The 17533-nt window shown below is 47.3% G+C and overlaps 1 protein-coding gene across 2 annotated transcripts in view; it reads right to left on the reverse strand.

Moving 5' to 3' along the window:
• Positions 1-17533, reverse strand: part of BMPR2 (bone morphogenetic protein receptor type 2) — a 260939-nt gene that overhangs the window by 10779 nt on the left and 232627 nt on the right. For both annotated transcript variants that reach the window (XM_088462089.1, XM_088462088.1), the window contains exons 11-12: positions 3919-4091; positions 147-1384 (exon numbers count right to left, since the gene is read on the reverse strand). In XM_088462089.1, coding sequence (XP_088318215.1) covers positions 147-1384; positions 3919-4091 — 1411 coding nt within the window. The remainder of the gene's footprint in view (positions 1-146; positions 1385-3918; positions 4092-17533) is intronic.

Below are 17533 nucleotides of genomic sequence, written 5' to 3' on the forward strand. Positions count from 1 at the left end.
TTTGGCACGGCATGGCATATAGAGGCTCGGTGTATGAGGTCACATCTGTAATAAAGACACCGGGTAGGGCACAGCAGACACTCTCACTGTAATAAGAACATGGACAGCATGATGTGACATTGAGAATCACAGTACATGGGACTTACTCTGTGTGCTGCAGTTATCCATAATACTGGAGGTGGACAAGTCCAGAGAGTTTGGCCTCTGAGCCCTCTGGCTGTGATGCGGTCTGGTTGTTACAGCTGCAATCTGTGTCCCTGAATCTTGCAGAGCAGCCTGGGTGCTGCTGCTGTTGTTGTTATTATTGGAGTTTACCCTACTGCCCTCTGGAGGATGATCCCTCCTTTCCGCTAGTCTGTCTAGCACAGACTCGTCTTGGCCGGCCTGCTGCTCTCGTCTCAGCAGCGGCTCATTCTCATCAGGACTAGAATTGATGATCAGACGGCTGTCCTCCCCTCTGAATTGATTTTGTAGCATTTCCTGGGCCCTTTGGGCCATAGAGTTGGTATTGGGGCCTACAGCTGTATTAGAATGATGGGCTGTGGGACCCTGAGAGTTCGCATAGCCTGTCCTAGCCGCTATCGCTGTGGTGGTGACGGTCACCACGTGAGGTTCTGCAGCACTCACTGTGTTCATTTTGGCTACTCCTGTCTCAACGTGCTTCAAGTTAGATTTGTGTTTGCTGCCAAATTTAAGCCTGGACTCTTTGCCGGAGTTTTTAGTGTTGAGCGGGAGACTGGTCGGCCTCTTGGGAAGGTTCTGCTGCTTAGGAAGAGGATAGTGCTGGGCAGGGAGGACATCTTGGCCATTCCCAGCTTGTGTGAAGTCTTGCTGTCCTGTAGATTCCACTGCCAGCTTTATTAGTGGGTAGAAGAGGGTGGAGCTGTTGCTGCTCAGAGGGTCAGATCCGCTGAACTGTTTGAGGGAGTGTTCCATAAGGTTCTCGTCTGAGCTTTCCTTCAGGTTCTTATCAACCTCCTTTGGGTCCAACTTGTTGGTCTCTAAGTCTTCTTCGGTCAGCTGCAGACAGACAGGAGTGGGTCCCGTGGACTGCACAAGCTCATCCGAGTACTGGACCTCAGATATTGTGGTCATACCAGTGCTTGGCGTGAGCCCTGTAGTGTTTGTAGTGGTAGTGTTGGTTGATAAACTGGTAACACTGGTCTCAGGGCTGGGGAGGCGAGCCTGAGCTTGCTGCCGCTCATAATTTATGGAGTTCCGGTTCTTCTCACCGGTGATGAGGGGAGTGCTGGACATGGAGGTCTCCGATGAGATATTCTTCAATATACTGTCCGGGTTGTGCACAGAGTCTTCGATAAAAGAGGATGATGAATAATCTGGGTACGGCCCGATCTTCGGAACACGCCGACTTTGCGACAGATTGCTTAAGGGATGGAAAAAGAAAAAATATTTAAAATATTACAAACTAACACGTTTATACCATTGCTTTGGTATTTATCTGACACCACAACATCCACACGAGTGCTAGTCAGAAATCACAGTGTATGAACATTTACCACATACACTGAATATAGTCCCATTCCCACAGCTTCCCAAATATAAAGTGTAACATGCCGGGCGCATATAGAGAGGGGCGCATATAGGGAGGGGCGCATATAGGGAGGGGCGCATATAGGGAGGGGCGCATATAGGGAGGGGCGCATATAGGGAGGGGCGCATATAGAGAGGGGCGCATATAGAGAGGGGCGCATATAGAGAGGGGCGCATATAGAGAGGGGCGCATATAGAGAGGGGCGCATATAGAGAGGGGCGCATATAGAGAGGGGCGCATATAGAGAGGGGCGCATATAGAGAGGGGCGCATATAGAGAGGGGCGCATATAGAGAGGGGCGCATATAGAGAGGGGCGCATATAGAGAGGGGCGCATATAGAGAGGGGCGCATTTCATGTCATTAGCACATGCAGAAATCGGGAAAAAGACGCCATAAGGTGTGTATGGCGAGCCGTAGCGTGCGCTCGCTTTATACCAGCAGATGTGGGGGACAGTGCTCGTAGTAAAGGCTGTAGCACATTATACAGTTTGGACACAACATAATACAGGATGAGTCTCCCAAATCCAAATATTCCGAATGACAGAATTTATTTAGCATAACTGAGACACAAACTCTGCGCCTTAAACTCTCCCTTAGTAAATGTGGCTCGTATGCCCCTCCCCCTCTCTAAGCATAAGGAGCCACAAGCGCAATACGTAAACTACTCTGTAAAAATGCGCAGGTCTGAAATGTGTACGCAATGGCCAGCGCAGGTCTGAAATGTGTACGCAACGGCCAGCGCAGGTCTGACATGTGTACGCAACGGCCAGCGCAGGTCTGACATGTGTACGCAACGGCCAGCGCAGGTCTGACATGTGTACGCAACGGCCAGCGCAGGTCTGACATGTGTACGCAACGGCCAGCGCAGGTCTGACATGTGTACGCAACGGCCAGCGCAGGTCTGACATGTGTACGCAACGGCCAGCGCAGGTCTGACATGTGTACGCAACGGCCAGCGCAGGTCTGACATGTGTACGCAACGGCCAGCGCAGGTCTGACATGTGTACGCAACGGCCAGCGCAGGTCTGACATGTGTACGCAACGGCCAGCGCAGGTCTGACATGTGTACGCAACGGCCAGCGCAGGTCTGACATGTGTACGCAACGGCCAGCGCAGGTCTGACATGTGTACGCAACGGCCAGCGCAGGTCTGAAATGTGTACGCAACGGCCAGCGCAGGTCTGAAATGTGTACGCAACGGCCAGCGCAGGTCTGAAATGTGTACGCAACGGCCAGCGCAGGTCTGAAATGTGTACGCAACGGCCAGCGCAGGTCTGAAATGTGTACGCAACGGCCAGCGCAGGTCTGAAATGTGTACGCAACGGCCAGCGCAGGTCTGAAATGTGTACGCAACGGCCAGCGCAGGTCTGAAATGTGTACGCAACGGCCAGCGCAGGTCTGAAATGTGTACGCAACGGCCAGCGCAGGTCTGAAATGTGTACGCAACGGCCAGCGCAGGTCTGAAATGTGTACGCAACGGCCAGCGCAGGTCTGAAATGTGTACGCAACGGCCAGAGCAGGTCTGAAATGTGTACGCAACGGCCAGCGCAGATCTGAAATGTGAACGCAACGGCCAGCGCAGGTCTGAAATGTGAACGCAACGGCCAGCGCAGGTCTGAAATGTGAACGCAACGGCCAGCGCAGGTCTGAAATGTGAACGCAACGGCCAGCGCAGGTCTGAAATGTGAACGCAACGGCCAGCGCAGGTCTGAAATGTGAACGCAACGGCCAGCGCAGGTCTGAAATGTGTACGCAACGGCCAGCGCAAGTCTGATATGTGTACGCAACGGCCAGCGCAGGTCTGAAATGTGTACGCAACGGCCAGCGCAGGTCTGAAATGTGTACGCAACGGCCAGCGCAGGTCTGAAATGTGTACGCAACGGCCAGCAACATGAGCCCCTCAGTAAGGAAAGTACATCGCTGTTTTCTTTCACTTTCTGTAATAAAGCAGATTTAAAGTATTATTTTCTGTAATTATATCATTGCGGTTACTTTTTTCTTGTTTCTACTTATTTACTGTCCTGCGCATATTGAAAAGACTTGGGAGCCGATTCAGACCCAGACGCTAAGAAGCGTTCGCTCGTACCCTGCATATGCAAATCCAGCTCTGTGTATGCAGACGCCCACCAGCCTGTGTTAGGACGCCCACTTGCGCACGTCATCTCCAGGAAGTGTATGCAACCATCGGTACATCAGGTACCATCAGAAGCAAACGCAGCGCTTGAGGTAGACTATACCCTGCCGCAAACACTGCGATCACTTCAGTGTGAAATACAACCAGGTGACGTGTACCATGACGCTGACTGTTCATTATGCATGCCTCTGAAACAGAGTTATTTTGGTCAGGCCACCTGCGGGGTACATACCGCTCATTCTGCACCGCTGTAGAGGTCGGATTGATGGTCGGGCTCACTGACTTGTTCCTCTCCCAGATCATCATCAGTTCTGCCATTCTCTCCTCAGCGCATTGTGCGGTCAGCCGAGCCTCCGCGTCCTGATCCCAGCAATCATCAATTGTCTCCTTCAGCGACCTGACAGCCTGTGGGAAGAAATCTAAATTATGACAAAGCCAAATAATTCAATAGCACTAGATGTAGCGGGTTATACAGTACACACTGAAATGGGCACGCTCATAGGTGTGGCACTAGATGTAGCGGGTTATACAGTACACACTGGAATCGGCACGCTCGTAGGTGTGGCACTAGATGTAGCGGGTTATACAGTACACACTGAAATGGGCACGCTCATAGGTGTGGCACTAGATGTAGCGGGTTATACAGTACACACTGAAATGGGCACGCTCGTAGGTGTGGCACTAGATGTAGCGGGTTATACAGTACACACTGAAATGGGCACGGTCGTAGGTGTGGCACTAGATGTAGCGGGTTATACAGTACACACAGAAATGGGCACGCTCGTAGGTGTTGCACTAGATGTAGCGGGTTATACAGTACACACTGAAATGGGCACGCTCGTAGGTGTGGCACTAGATGTAGCGGGTTATACAGTACACACTGGAATGGGCACGCTCGTAGGTGTGGCACTAGATGTAGCGGGTTATACAGTACACACTGAAATGGGCACGGTCGTAGGTGTGGCACTAGATGTAGCGGGTTATACAGTACACACAGAAATGGGCACGCTCGTAGGTGTTGCACTAGATGTAGCGGGTTATACAGTACACACTGAAATGGGCACGCTCGTAGGTGTGGCTCTAGATGTAGCGGGTTATACAGTACACACTGGAATCGGCACGCTCGTAGGTGTGGCACTAGATGTAGCGGGTTATACAGTACACACTGGAATGGGCACGCTCGTAGGTGTGGCACTAGATGTAGCGGGTTATACAGTACACACTGAAATGGGCAAGCTCGTAGGTGTGGCACTAGATGTAGCGGGTTATACAGTACACACTGAAATGGGCACGCTCGTAGGTGTGGCACTAGATGTAGCGGGTTATACAGTACACACTGAAATGGGCACGCTCGTAGGTGTGGCACTAGATGTAGCGGGTTATACAGTACACACTGAAATGGGCACGCTCATAGGTGTGGCACTAGATGTAGCGGGTTATACAGTACACACTGAAATGGGTACGCTCGTAGGTGTGGCACTAGATGTAGCGGGTTATACAGTACACACTGAAATGGGCACGCTCGTAGGTGTGGCACTAGATGTAGCGGGTTATACAGTACACACTGAAATGGGCACGCTCGTAGGTGTGGCACTAGATGTAGCGGGTTATACAGTACACACTGAAATGGGCACGCTCGTAGGTGTGGCACTAGATGTAGCGGGTTATACAGTACACACTGAAATGGGCACGCTCGTAGGTGTGGCACTAGATGTAGCGGGTTATACAGTACACACTGGAATGGGCACGCTCGTAGGTGTGGCTCTAGATGTAGCGGGTTATACAGTACACACTGGAATGGGCACGCTCGTAGGTGTGGCACTAGATGTAGTGGGTTATACAGTACACACTGAAATGGGCGAGCTCGTAGGTGTGGCAGTAGATGTACAGTACATGCTGTAACGGTCGAGCTCCGCAGGTAAATGAGCACTAGATGTAGTGGATTATACAGTACATGCTGTAACAGGCGAGCTCCGCAGGTAAATTAGCACTAGATGCAGTGGATTATACAGTACATGCTGTAACAGGCGAGCTCCGCAGGTAAATTAGCACTAGATGTAGTGGATTATACAGTACATGCTGTAACAGGCGAGCTCCGCAGGTAAATTAGCACTAGATGTAGTGGATTATACAGTACATGCTGTAACAGACGAGCTCCGCAGGTAAATGAGCACTAGATGCAGTGGATTATACAGTACATGCTGTAACAGGCGAGCTCCGCAGGTAAATGAGCACTAGATGTAGTGGATTATACAGTACATGCTTTAACAGACGATCTCCGCAGGTAAATGAGCACTAGATGTAGTGGATTATACAGTACATGCTGTAACGGACGAGCTCCGCAGGTAAATGAGCACTAGATGTAGTGGATTATACAGTACATGCTGTAACAGGCGAGCTCCGCAGGTAAATTAGCACTAGATGTAGTGGATTATACAGTACATGCTGTAACAGACGAGCTCCGCAGGTAAATGAGCACTAGATGCAGTGGATTATACAGTACATGCTGTAACAGGCGAGCTCCGCAGGTAAATGAGCACTAGATGTAGTGGATTATACAGTACATGCTTTAACAGACGATCTCCGCAGGTAAATGAGCACTAGATGTAGTGGATTATACAGTACATGCTGTAACGGACGAGCTCCGCAGGTAAATGAGCACTAGATGCAGTGGATTATACAGTACATGCTGTAACAGACGAGCTCCGCAGGTAAATTAGCACTAGATGTAGTGGATTATACAGTACATGCTGTAACAGACGAGCTCCGCAGGTAAATTAGCACTAGATGTAGTGGATTATACAGTACATGCTGTAACAGGCGAGCTCCGCAGGTAAATTAGCACTAGATGTAGTGGATTATACAGTACATGCTGTAACGGACGAGCTCCGCAGGTAAATGAGCACTAGATGTAGTGGATTATACAGTACATGCTGTAACGGTCGAGCTCTGCAGGAAAATGAGCACTAGATGTAGTGGATTATACAGTACATGCTGTAACAGGCGAGCTCCGCAGGTAAATGAGCACTAGATGCAGACGATTATACAGTACATGCTGTAACAGGCGAGCTCCGCAGGTAAATTAGCACTAGATGTAGTGGATTATACAGTACATGCTGTAACAGATGAGCTCCGCAGGTAAATGAGCACTAGATGTAGTGGATTATACAGTACATGCTGTAACGGACGAGCTCCGCAGGTAAATTAGCACTAGATGTAGTGGATTATACAGTACATGCTGTAACAGACGAGCTCCGCAGGTAAATGAGCACTAGATGTAGTGGATTATACAGTACATGCTGTAACGGACGAGCTCCGCAGGTAAATGAGCACTAGATGTAGTGGATTATACAGTACATGCTGTAACAGATGAGCTCCGCAGGTAAATGAGCACTAGATGTAGTGGATTATACAGTACATGCTGTAACAGACGAGCTCCGCAGGTAAATGAGCACTAGATGTAGTGGATTATACAGTACATGCTGTAACAGGCGAGCTCCGCAGGTAAATGAGCACTAGATGTAGTGGATTATACAGTACATGCTGTAACGGACGAGCTCCGCAGGTAAATGAGCACTAGATGTAGTGGATTATACAGTACATGCTTTAACAGACGATCTCCGCAGGTAAATGAGCACTAGATGTAGTGGATTATACAGTACATGCTGTAACGGACGAGCTCCGCAGGTAAATGAGCACTAGATGCAGTGGATTATACAGTACATGCTGTAACAGGCGAGCTCCGCAGGTAAATTAGCACTAGATGTAGTGGATTATACAGTACATGCTGTAACAGGCGAGCTCCGCAGGTAAATTAGCACTAGATGTAGTGGATTATACAGTACATGCTGTAACAGATGAGCTCCGCAGGTAAATGAGCACTAGATGTAGTGGATTATACAGTATATGCTGTAACAGGCGAGCTCCGCAGGTAAATGAGCACTAGATGCAGACGATTATACAGTACATGCTGTAACAGGCGAGCTCCGCAGGTAAATGAGCACTAGATGTAGTGGATTATACAGTACATGCTGTAACAGATGAGCTCCGCAGGTAAATGAGCACTAGATGTAGTGGATTATACAGTACATGCTTTAACAGACGATCTCCGCAGGTAAATGAGCACTAGATGTAGTGGATTATACAGTACATGCTGTAACGGACGAGCTCCGCAGGTAAATGAGCACTAGATGTAGTGGATTATACAGTACATGCTTTAACAGACGATCTCCGCAGGTAAATGAGCACTAGATGTAGTGGATTATACAGTACATGCTGTAACGGACGAGCTCCGCAGGTAAATGAGCACTAGATGCAGTGGATTATACAGTACATGCTGTAACAGGCGAGCTCCGCAGGTAAATTAGCACTAGATGTAGTGGATTATACAGTACATGCTGTAACAGGCGAGCTCCGCAGGTAAATTAGCACTAGATGTAGTGGATTATACAGTACATGCTGTAACAGGCGAGCTCCGCAGGTAAATTAGCACTAGATGTAGTGGATTATACAGTACATGCTGTAACAGACGAGCTCCACAGGTAAATGAGCACTAGATGTAGTGGATTATACAGTATATGCTGTAACGGACGAGCTCCGCAGGTAAATGAGCACTAGATGTAGTGGATTATACAGTACATGCTGTAACAGATGAGCTCCGCAGGTAAATTAGCACTAGATGTAGTGGATTATACAGTATATGCTGTAACAGGCGAGCTCCGCAGGTAAATGAGCACTAGATGTAGTGGATTATACAGTACATGCTGTAACAGACGAGCTCCGCAGGTAAATTAGCACTAGATGTAGTGGATTATACAGTATATGCTGTAACAGATGAGCTCCGCAGGTAAATGAGCACTAGATGTAGTGGATTATACAGTACATGCTGTAACAGATGAGCTCCGCAGGTAAATTAGCACTAGATGTAGTGGATTATACAGTATATGCTGTAACAGGCGAGCTCCGCAGGTAAATTAGCACTAGATGTAGTGGATTATACAGTACATGCTGTAACAGATGAGCTCCGCAGGTAAATGAGCACTAGATGTAGTGGATTATACAGTACATGCTGTAACAGACGAGCTCCGCAGGTAAATGAGCACTAGATGTAGTGGATTATACAGTACATGCTGTAACAGACGAGCTCCGCAGGTAAATGAGCACTAGATGTAGTGGATTATACAGTACATGCTGTAACAGACGAGCTCCGCAGGTAAATGAGCACTAGATGTAGTGGATTATACAGTACATGCTGTAACAGACGAGCTCCGCAGGTAAATGAGCACTAGATGTAGTGGATTATACAGTATATGCTGTAACAGGCGAGCTCCGCAGGTAAATGAGCACTAGATGTAGTGGATTATACAGTACATGCTGTAACAGGCGAGCTCCGCAGGTAAATGAGCACTAGATGTAGAGGATTATACAGTACATGCTGTAACGGACGAGCTCCGCAGGTAAATTAGCACTAGATGTAGTGGATTATACAGTACATGCTGTAACGGACGAGCTCCGCAGGTAAATGAGCACTAGATGTAGTGGATTATACAGTACATGCTGTAACAGGCGAGCTCCGCAGGTAAATGAGCACTAGATGTAGTGGATTATACAGTACATGCTGTAACAGGCGAGCTCCGCAGGTAAATGAGCACTAGATGTAGTGGATTATACAGTACATGCTGTAACAGGCGAGCTCCGCAGGTAAATGAGCACTAGATGTAGTGGATTATACAGTACATGCTGTAACAGACGAGCTCCGCAGGTAAATGAGCACTAGATGTAGTGGATTATACAGTACATGCTGTAACAGACGAGCTCCGCAGGTAAATTAGCACTAGATGTAGTGTATTATACAGTACATGCTGTAACAGATGAGCTCCGCAGGTAAATTAGCACTAGATGTAGTGGATTATACAGTACATGCTGTAACAGACGAGCTCCGCAGGTAAATTAGCACTAGATGTAGTGGATTATACAGTATATGCTGTAACAGGCGAGCTCCGCAGGTAAATGAGCACTAGATGTAGTGGATTATACAGTACATGCTGTAACAGGCGAGCTCTGCAGGTAAATTAGCACTAGATGTAGTGGATTATACAGTACATGCTGTAACAGATGAGCTCCGCAGGTAAATGAGCACTAGATGCAGTGGATTATACAGTACATGCTGTAACAGACGAGCTCTGCAGGTAAATGAGCACTAGATGTAGTGGATTATACAGTACATGCTGTAACAGACGAGCTCCGCAGGTAAATGAGCACTAGATGTAGTGGATTATACAGTACATGCTGTAACAGACGAGCTCCGCAGGTAAATTAGCACTAGATGCAGTGGATTATACAGTACATGCTGTAACAGGCGAGCTCCGCAGGTAAATTAGCACTAGATGTAGTGGATTATACAGTACATGCTGTAACAGATGAGCTCCGCAGGTAAATTAGCACTAGATGTAGTGGATTATACAGTACATGCTGTAACAGACGAGCTCCACAGGTAAATGAGCACTAGATGTAGTGGATTATACAGTACATGCTGTAACGGACGAGCTCCGCAGGTAAATGAGCACTAGATGTAGTGGATTATACAGTATATGCTGTAACAGACGAGCTCTGCAGGTAAATTAGCACTAGATGTAGTGGATTATACAGTACATGCTGTAACAGACGAGCTCCACAGGTAAATGAGCACTAGATGTAGTGGATTATACAGTACATGCTGTAACAGGCGAGCTCTGCAGGTAAATGAGCACTAGATGCAGACGATTATACAGTACATGCTGTAACAGACGAGCTCCACAGGTAAATGAGCACTAGATGTAGTGGATTATACAGTACATGCTGTAACAGGCGAGCTCCGCAGGTAAATGAGCACTAGATGTAGTGGATTATACAGTACATGCTGTAACAGACGAGCTCCGCAGGTAAATGAGCACTAGATGTAGTGGATTATACAGTACATGCTGTAACAGGCGAGCTCCGCAGGTAAATGAGCACTAGATGTAGAGGATTATACAGTACATGCTGTAACAGGCGAGCTCCGCAGGTAAATTAGCACTAGATGTAGTGGATTATACAGTATATGCTGTAACAGGCGAGCTCCGCAGGTAAATGAGCACTAGATGCAGTGGATTATACAGTACATGCTGTAACAGGCGAGCTCCGCAGGTAAATTAGCACTAGATGTAGTGGATTATACAGTATATGCTGTAACAGGCGAGCTCCGCAGGTAAATGAGCACTAGATGTAGTGGATTATACAGTACATGCTGTAACAGACGAGCTCTGCAGGTAAATTAGCACTAGATGTAGTGGATTATACAGTACATGCTGTAACAGACGAGCTCCGCAGGTAAATTAGCACTAGATGTAGTGGATTATACAGTACATGCTGTAACAGACGAGCTCTGCAGGTAAATTAGCACTAGATGTAGTGGATTATACAGTACATGCTGTAACAGACGAGCTCCGCAGGTAAATTAGCACTAGATGTAGTGGATTATACAGTACATGCTGTAACAGACGAGCTCCGCAGGTAAATGAGCACTAGATGTAGTGGATTATACAGTACATGCTGTAACAGACGAGCTCCGCAGGTAAATTAGCACTAGATGTAGTGGATTATACAGTACATGCTGTAACAGACGAGCTCCGCAGGTAAATGAGCACTAGATGTAGTGGATTATACAGTACATGCTGTAACGGACGAGCTCCGCAGGTAAATGAGCACTAGATGTAGTGGATTATACAGTACATGCTGTAACAGATGAGCTCCGCAGGTAAATGAGCACTAGATGTAGTGGATTATACAGTACATGCTGTAACAGACGAGCTCCGCAGGTAAATGAGCACTAGATGTAGTGGATTATACAGTACATGCTGTAACAGACGAGCTCCGCAGGTAAATTAGCACTAGATGTAGTGGATTATACAGTACATGCTGTAACGGACGAGCTCCGCAGGTAAATGAGCACTAGATGTAGTGGATTATACAGTACATGCTGTAACAGATGAGCTCCGCAGGTAAATGAGCACTAGATGTAGTGGATTATACAGTACATGCTGTAACAGGCGAGCTCCGCAGGTAAATTAGCACTAGATGTAGTGGATTATACAGTACATGCTGTAACGGACGAGCTCCGCAGGTAAATGAGCACTAGATGTAGTGGATTATACAGTACATGCTGTAACAGACGAGCTCCGCAGGTAAATTAGCACTAGATGTAGTGGATTATACAGTACATGCTGTAACGGACGAGCTCCGCAGGTAAATGAGCACTAGATGTAGTGGATTATACAGTACATGCTGTAACAGACGAGCTCCGCAGGTAAATTAGCACTAGATGTAGTGGATTATACAGTACATGCTGTAACAGACGAGCTCCGCAGGTAAATTAGCACTAGATGTAGTGGATTATACAGTACATGCTGTAACAGACGAGCTCCGCAGGTAAATTAGCACTAGATGTAGTGGATTATACAGTACATGCTGTAACGGACGAGCTCCGCAGGTAAATGAGCACTAGATGTAGTGGATTATACAGTACATGCTGTAACAGGCGAGCTCTGCAGGTAAATGAGCACTAGATGCAGACGATTATACAGTACATGCTGTAACAGGCGAGCTCCGCAGGTAAATGAGCACTAGATGCAGACGATTATACAGTACATGCTGTAACAGGCGAGCTCCGCAGGTAAATGAGCACTAGATGTAGTGGATTATACAGTACATGCTGTAACAGACGAGCTCCGCAGGTAAATTAGCACTAGATGTAGTGGATTATACAGTACATGCTGTAACAGGCGAGCTCCGCAGGTAAATGAGCACTAGATGCAGACGATTATACAGTACATGCTGTAACAGGCGAGCTCCGCAGGTAAATGAGCACTAGATGCAGACGATTATACAGTACATGCTGTAACAGGCGAGCTCCGCAGGTAAATGAGCACTAGATGCAGACGATTATACAGTACATGCTGTAACAGACGAGCTCCGCAGGTAAATTAGCACTAGATGTAGTGGATTATACAGTATATGCTGTAACAGGCGAGCTCCGCAGGTAAATGAGCACTAGATGTAGTGGATTATACAGTACATGCTGTAACAGGCGAGCTCCGCAGGTAAATTAGCACTAGATGTAGTGGATTATACAGTACATGCTGTAACAGATGAGCTCCGCAGGTAAATTAGCACTAGATGTAGTGGATTATACAGTACATGCTGTAACAGGCGAGCTCTGCAGGTAAATGAGCACTAGATGCAGACGATTATACAGTACATGCTGTAACAGGCGAGCTCCGCAGGTAAATGAGCACTAGATGCAGACGATTATACAGTACATGCTGTAACAGACGAGCTCCGCAGGTAAATGAGCACTAGATGTAGTGGATTATACAGTACATGCTGTAACAGGCGAGCTCCGCAGGTAAATTAGCACTAGATGTAGTGGATTATACAGTACATGCTGTAACAGGCGAGCTCCGCAGGTAAATGAGCACTAGATGTAGTGGATTATACAGTACATGCTGTAACAGACGAGCTCCGCAGGTAAATTAGCACTAGATGTAGTGGATTATACAGTACATGCTGTAACAGATGAGCTCCGCAGGTAAATTAGCACTAGATGTAGTGGATTATACAGTACATGCTGTAACAGGCGAGCTCCGCAGGTAAATGAGCACTAGATGCAGACGATTATACAGTACATGCTGTAACAGGCGAGCTCCGCAGGTAAATGAGCACTAGATGCAGACGATTATACAGTACATGCTGTAACAGGCGAGCTCCGCAGGTAAATGAGCACTAGATGCAGACGATTATACAGTACATGCTGTAACAGACGAGCTCCGCAGGTAAATGAGCACTAGATGCAGACGATTATACAGTACATGCTGTAACAGGCGAGCTCCGCAGGTAAATGAGCACTAGATGTAGTGGATTATACAGTACATGCTGTAACAGACGAGCTCCGCAGGTAAATTAGCACTAGATGTAGTGGATTATACAGTACATGCTGTAACAGGCGAGCTCCGCAGGTAAATGAGCACTAGATGCAGACGATTATACAGTACATGCTGTAACAGGCGAGCTCCGCAGGTAAATGAGCACTAGATGCAGACGATTATACAGTACATGCTGTAACAGGCGAGCTCCGCAGGTAAATGAGCACTAGATGCAGACGATTATACAGTACATGCTGTAACAGACGAGCTCCGCAGGTAAATTAGCACTAGATGTAGTGGATTATACAGTATATGCTGTAACAGGCGAGCTCCGCAGGTAAATGAGCACTAGATGTAGTGGATTATACAGTACATGCTGTAACAGGCGAGCTCCGCAGGTAAATTAGCACTAGATGTAGTGGATTATACAGTACATGCTGTAACAGATGAGCTCCGCAGGTAAATGAGCACTAGATGTAGTGGATTATACAGTACATGCTGTAACAGGCGAGCTCCGCAGGTAAATTAGCACTAGATGTAGTGGATTATACAGTACATGCTGTAACAGATGAGCTCCGCAGGTAAATTAGCACTAGATGTAGTGGATTATACAGTACATGCTGTAACAGGCGAGCTCCGCAGGTAAATGAGCACTAGATGCAGACGATTATACAGTACATGCTGTAACAGGCGAGCTCCGCAGGTAAATGAGCACTAGATGCAGACGATTATACAGTACATGCTGTAACAGGCGAGCTCCGCAGGTAAATGAGCACTAGATGCAGACGATTATACAGTACATGCTGTAACAGATGAGCTCTGCAGGTAAATGAGCACTAGATGCAGACGATTATACAGTACATGCTGTAACAGGCGAGCTCCGCAGGTAAATGAGCACTAGATGCAGACGATTATACAGTACATGCTGTAACAGATGAGCTCTGCAGGTAAATGAGCACTAGATGCAGACGATTATACAGTACATGCTGTAACAGGCGAGCTCCGCAGGTAAATGAGCACTAGATGCAGACGATTATACAGTACATGCTGTAACAGACGAGCTCCGCAGGTAAATGAGCAATAGATGTAGTGGATTATACAGTACATGCTGTAACAGACGAGCTCCGCAGGTAAATTAGCACTAGATGCAGTGGATTATACAGTACATGCTGTAACGGACGAGCTCCGCAGGTAAATTAGCACTAGATGTAGTGGATTATACAGTACATGCTGTAACGGACGAGCTCCGCAGGTAAATTAGCACTAGATGTAGTGGATTATACAGTACATGCTGTAACAGACGAGCTCCGCAGGTAAATTAGCACTAGATGTAGTGGATTATACAGTACATGCTGTAACAGACGAGCTCCGCAGGTAAATGAGCACTAGATGTAGTGGATTATACAGTACATGCTGTAACAGGCGAGCTCCGCAGGTAAATTAGCACTAGATGTAGTGGATTATACAGTACATGCTGTAACGGACGAGCTCCGCAGGTAAATTAGCACTAGATGTAGTGGATTATACAGTACATGCTGTAACGGACGAGCTCCGCAGGTAAATGAGCACTAGATGCAGTGGATTATACAGTACATGCTGTAACAGACGAGCTCCGCAGGTAAATTAGCACTAGATGTAGTGGATTATACAGTACATGCTGTAACAGACGAGCTCCGCAGGTAAATTAGCACTAGATGTAGTGGATTATACAGTACATGCTGTAACGGACGAGCTCCGCAGGTAAATTAGCACTAGATGCAGACGATTATACAGTACATGCTGTAACGGACGAGCTCCGCAGGTAAATGAGCACTAGATGTAGAGGATTATACAGTACATGCTGTAACAGACGAGCTCCGCAGGTAAATGAGCACTAGATGTAGTGGGTTATACAGTATATGCTGTAACGGACGAGCTCCGCAGGTAAATGAGCACTAGATGCAGAGGATTATACAGTACATGCTGTAACGGACGAGCTCCGCAGGTAAATTAGCACTAGATGTAGTGGATTATACAGTAATCCGGTGAAACTCAAACAGGCGAAAAGTGCTTTCAGATATGGGGAAATCAGCCTGACTCCCCCCATAAGATGCACTGACATGGGAGATCACAATGGATCCCCCCGAATAGCTCTGCTGGAGGTATTTGGGGTGCCTAAATGCTCTGAATTGGTGCTATTTTGCATTTTAGCACAAATGATGAAGAATAGCATTTTGCAGGTTTTCTTGGCAAAAATAACTAGTTTCAGCAAATTTGGGGTACATGAAAATGGGTGCAAGCATGGTTAAACATTGCTAAAGTAAAGTCTTAAAAAGCATTAAAAACGCACCTGCAATCAAAATAACACCTCCCCCATACTTGCAGACCCCCCTCCCCCCAAAGTCTATTTAGCTAGCTTTTAAGTTTGCACTCCAACTTTGAACTTTTTCAAATTAATTTTTGGGGTGTTCTCTAAATATTTTTTGGATTTTTTTTTTTACGCAGTTTAGCTTTGGGGACCTGTCCTAAGAGTGCAGGGTGATTTCCCCACCTTTGCACCCCAAAACCGCAATTCTGCACTTTTTTCCGCCAGCAATTCCTAGGTGAAACTTTTTCGCTGGATACATTGCATTGCGTTTTCGCAACAGCGAAAAATTGCAACAATTGAATACGGGGATAAATTTCCGCTGGTGAAATGACGTCACCGGCGAAACTTTTTTGCAAAAAAATGGCATTTCACAGCTGATTGGCTACAAAGATACATAAGGCCGTATTCAATGACAGTAGTAAGGCCTGGGGCCACAGGAGAGAGGAGCTGCAGCGTAACGTAATACCCATCACCTGGGGCCACAGGAGAGAGGAGCTGCAGCGTAACGTAATACCCATCACCTGGGGTCTCAGGAGAGAGGAGCTGCAGTGTAACGTAATACCCATCACCTGGGGCCTCAGGAGAGAGGAGCTGCAGCGTAATACCCATCACCTGGGACCTCAGGAGAGAGGAGCTGCAGTGTAATGTAACATCCATCACCTGGGGTCTCAGGAGAGAGGAGCTGCAGTGTAACGTAACATCCGTCACCTGGGGCCTCAGGAGAGAGGAGCTGCAGTGTAACGTAACATCCGTCACCTGGGGTCTCAGGAGAGAGGAGCTGCAGTGTAACGTAACACCCGTCACCTGGGGCCTCAGGAGAGAGGAGCTGCAGTGTAACGTAACACCCATCACCTGGGACCTCAGGAGAGAGGAGCTGCAGTGTAACGTAACATCCGTCACCTGGGGTCTCAGGAGAGAGGAGCTGCAGTGTAACATAACACCCATCACCTGGGGTCTCAGGAGAGAGGAGCTGCAGCGTAACGTAATACCCATCACCTGGGGCCACAGGAGAGAGGAGCTGCAGCGTAACGTAATACCCATCACCTGGGGTCTCAGGAGAGAGGAGCTGCAGCGTAATACCCATCACCTGGGACCTCAGGAGAGAGGAGCTGCAGCGTAATACCCATCACCTGGGACCTCAGGAGAGAGGAGCTGCAGTGTAATGTAACATCAATCACCTGGGGTCTCAGGAGAGAGGAGCTGCAGTGTAACGTAACATCCGTCACCTGGGAGCTCAGCAGAGAGGAGCTGCAGTGTAACGTAACATCCATCACCTGGGGTCTCAGGAGAGAGGAGCTGCAGTGTAACGTAATACCCATCACCTGGGGTCTCAGGAGAGAGGAGCTGCAGTGTAACGTAACATCCGTCACCTGGGGCCTCAGGAGAGAGGAGCTGCAGTGTAACGTAACATCCGTCACCTGGGGTCTCAGGAGAGAGGAGCTGCAGTGTAACGTAACACCCGTCACCTGGGGCCTCAGGAGAGAGGAGCTGCAGTGTAACGTAACACCCATCACCTGGGGTCTCAGGAGAGAGGAGCTGCAGTGTAACGTAACATCCATCAC

This window comes from Taudactylus pleione, unplaced genomic scaffold (genome assembly GCF_031769625.1).
Source record: "Taudactylus pleione unplaced genomic scaffold, aTauple2 ptg001149l, whole genome shotgun sequence".
Classification (NCBI taxonomy): Eukaryota; Metazoa; Chordata; class Amphibia; order Anura; family Myobatrachidae; genus Taudactylus; species Taudactylus pleione.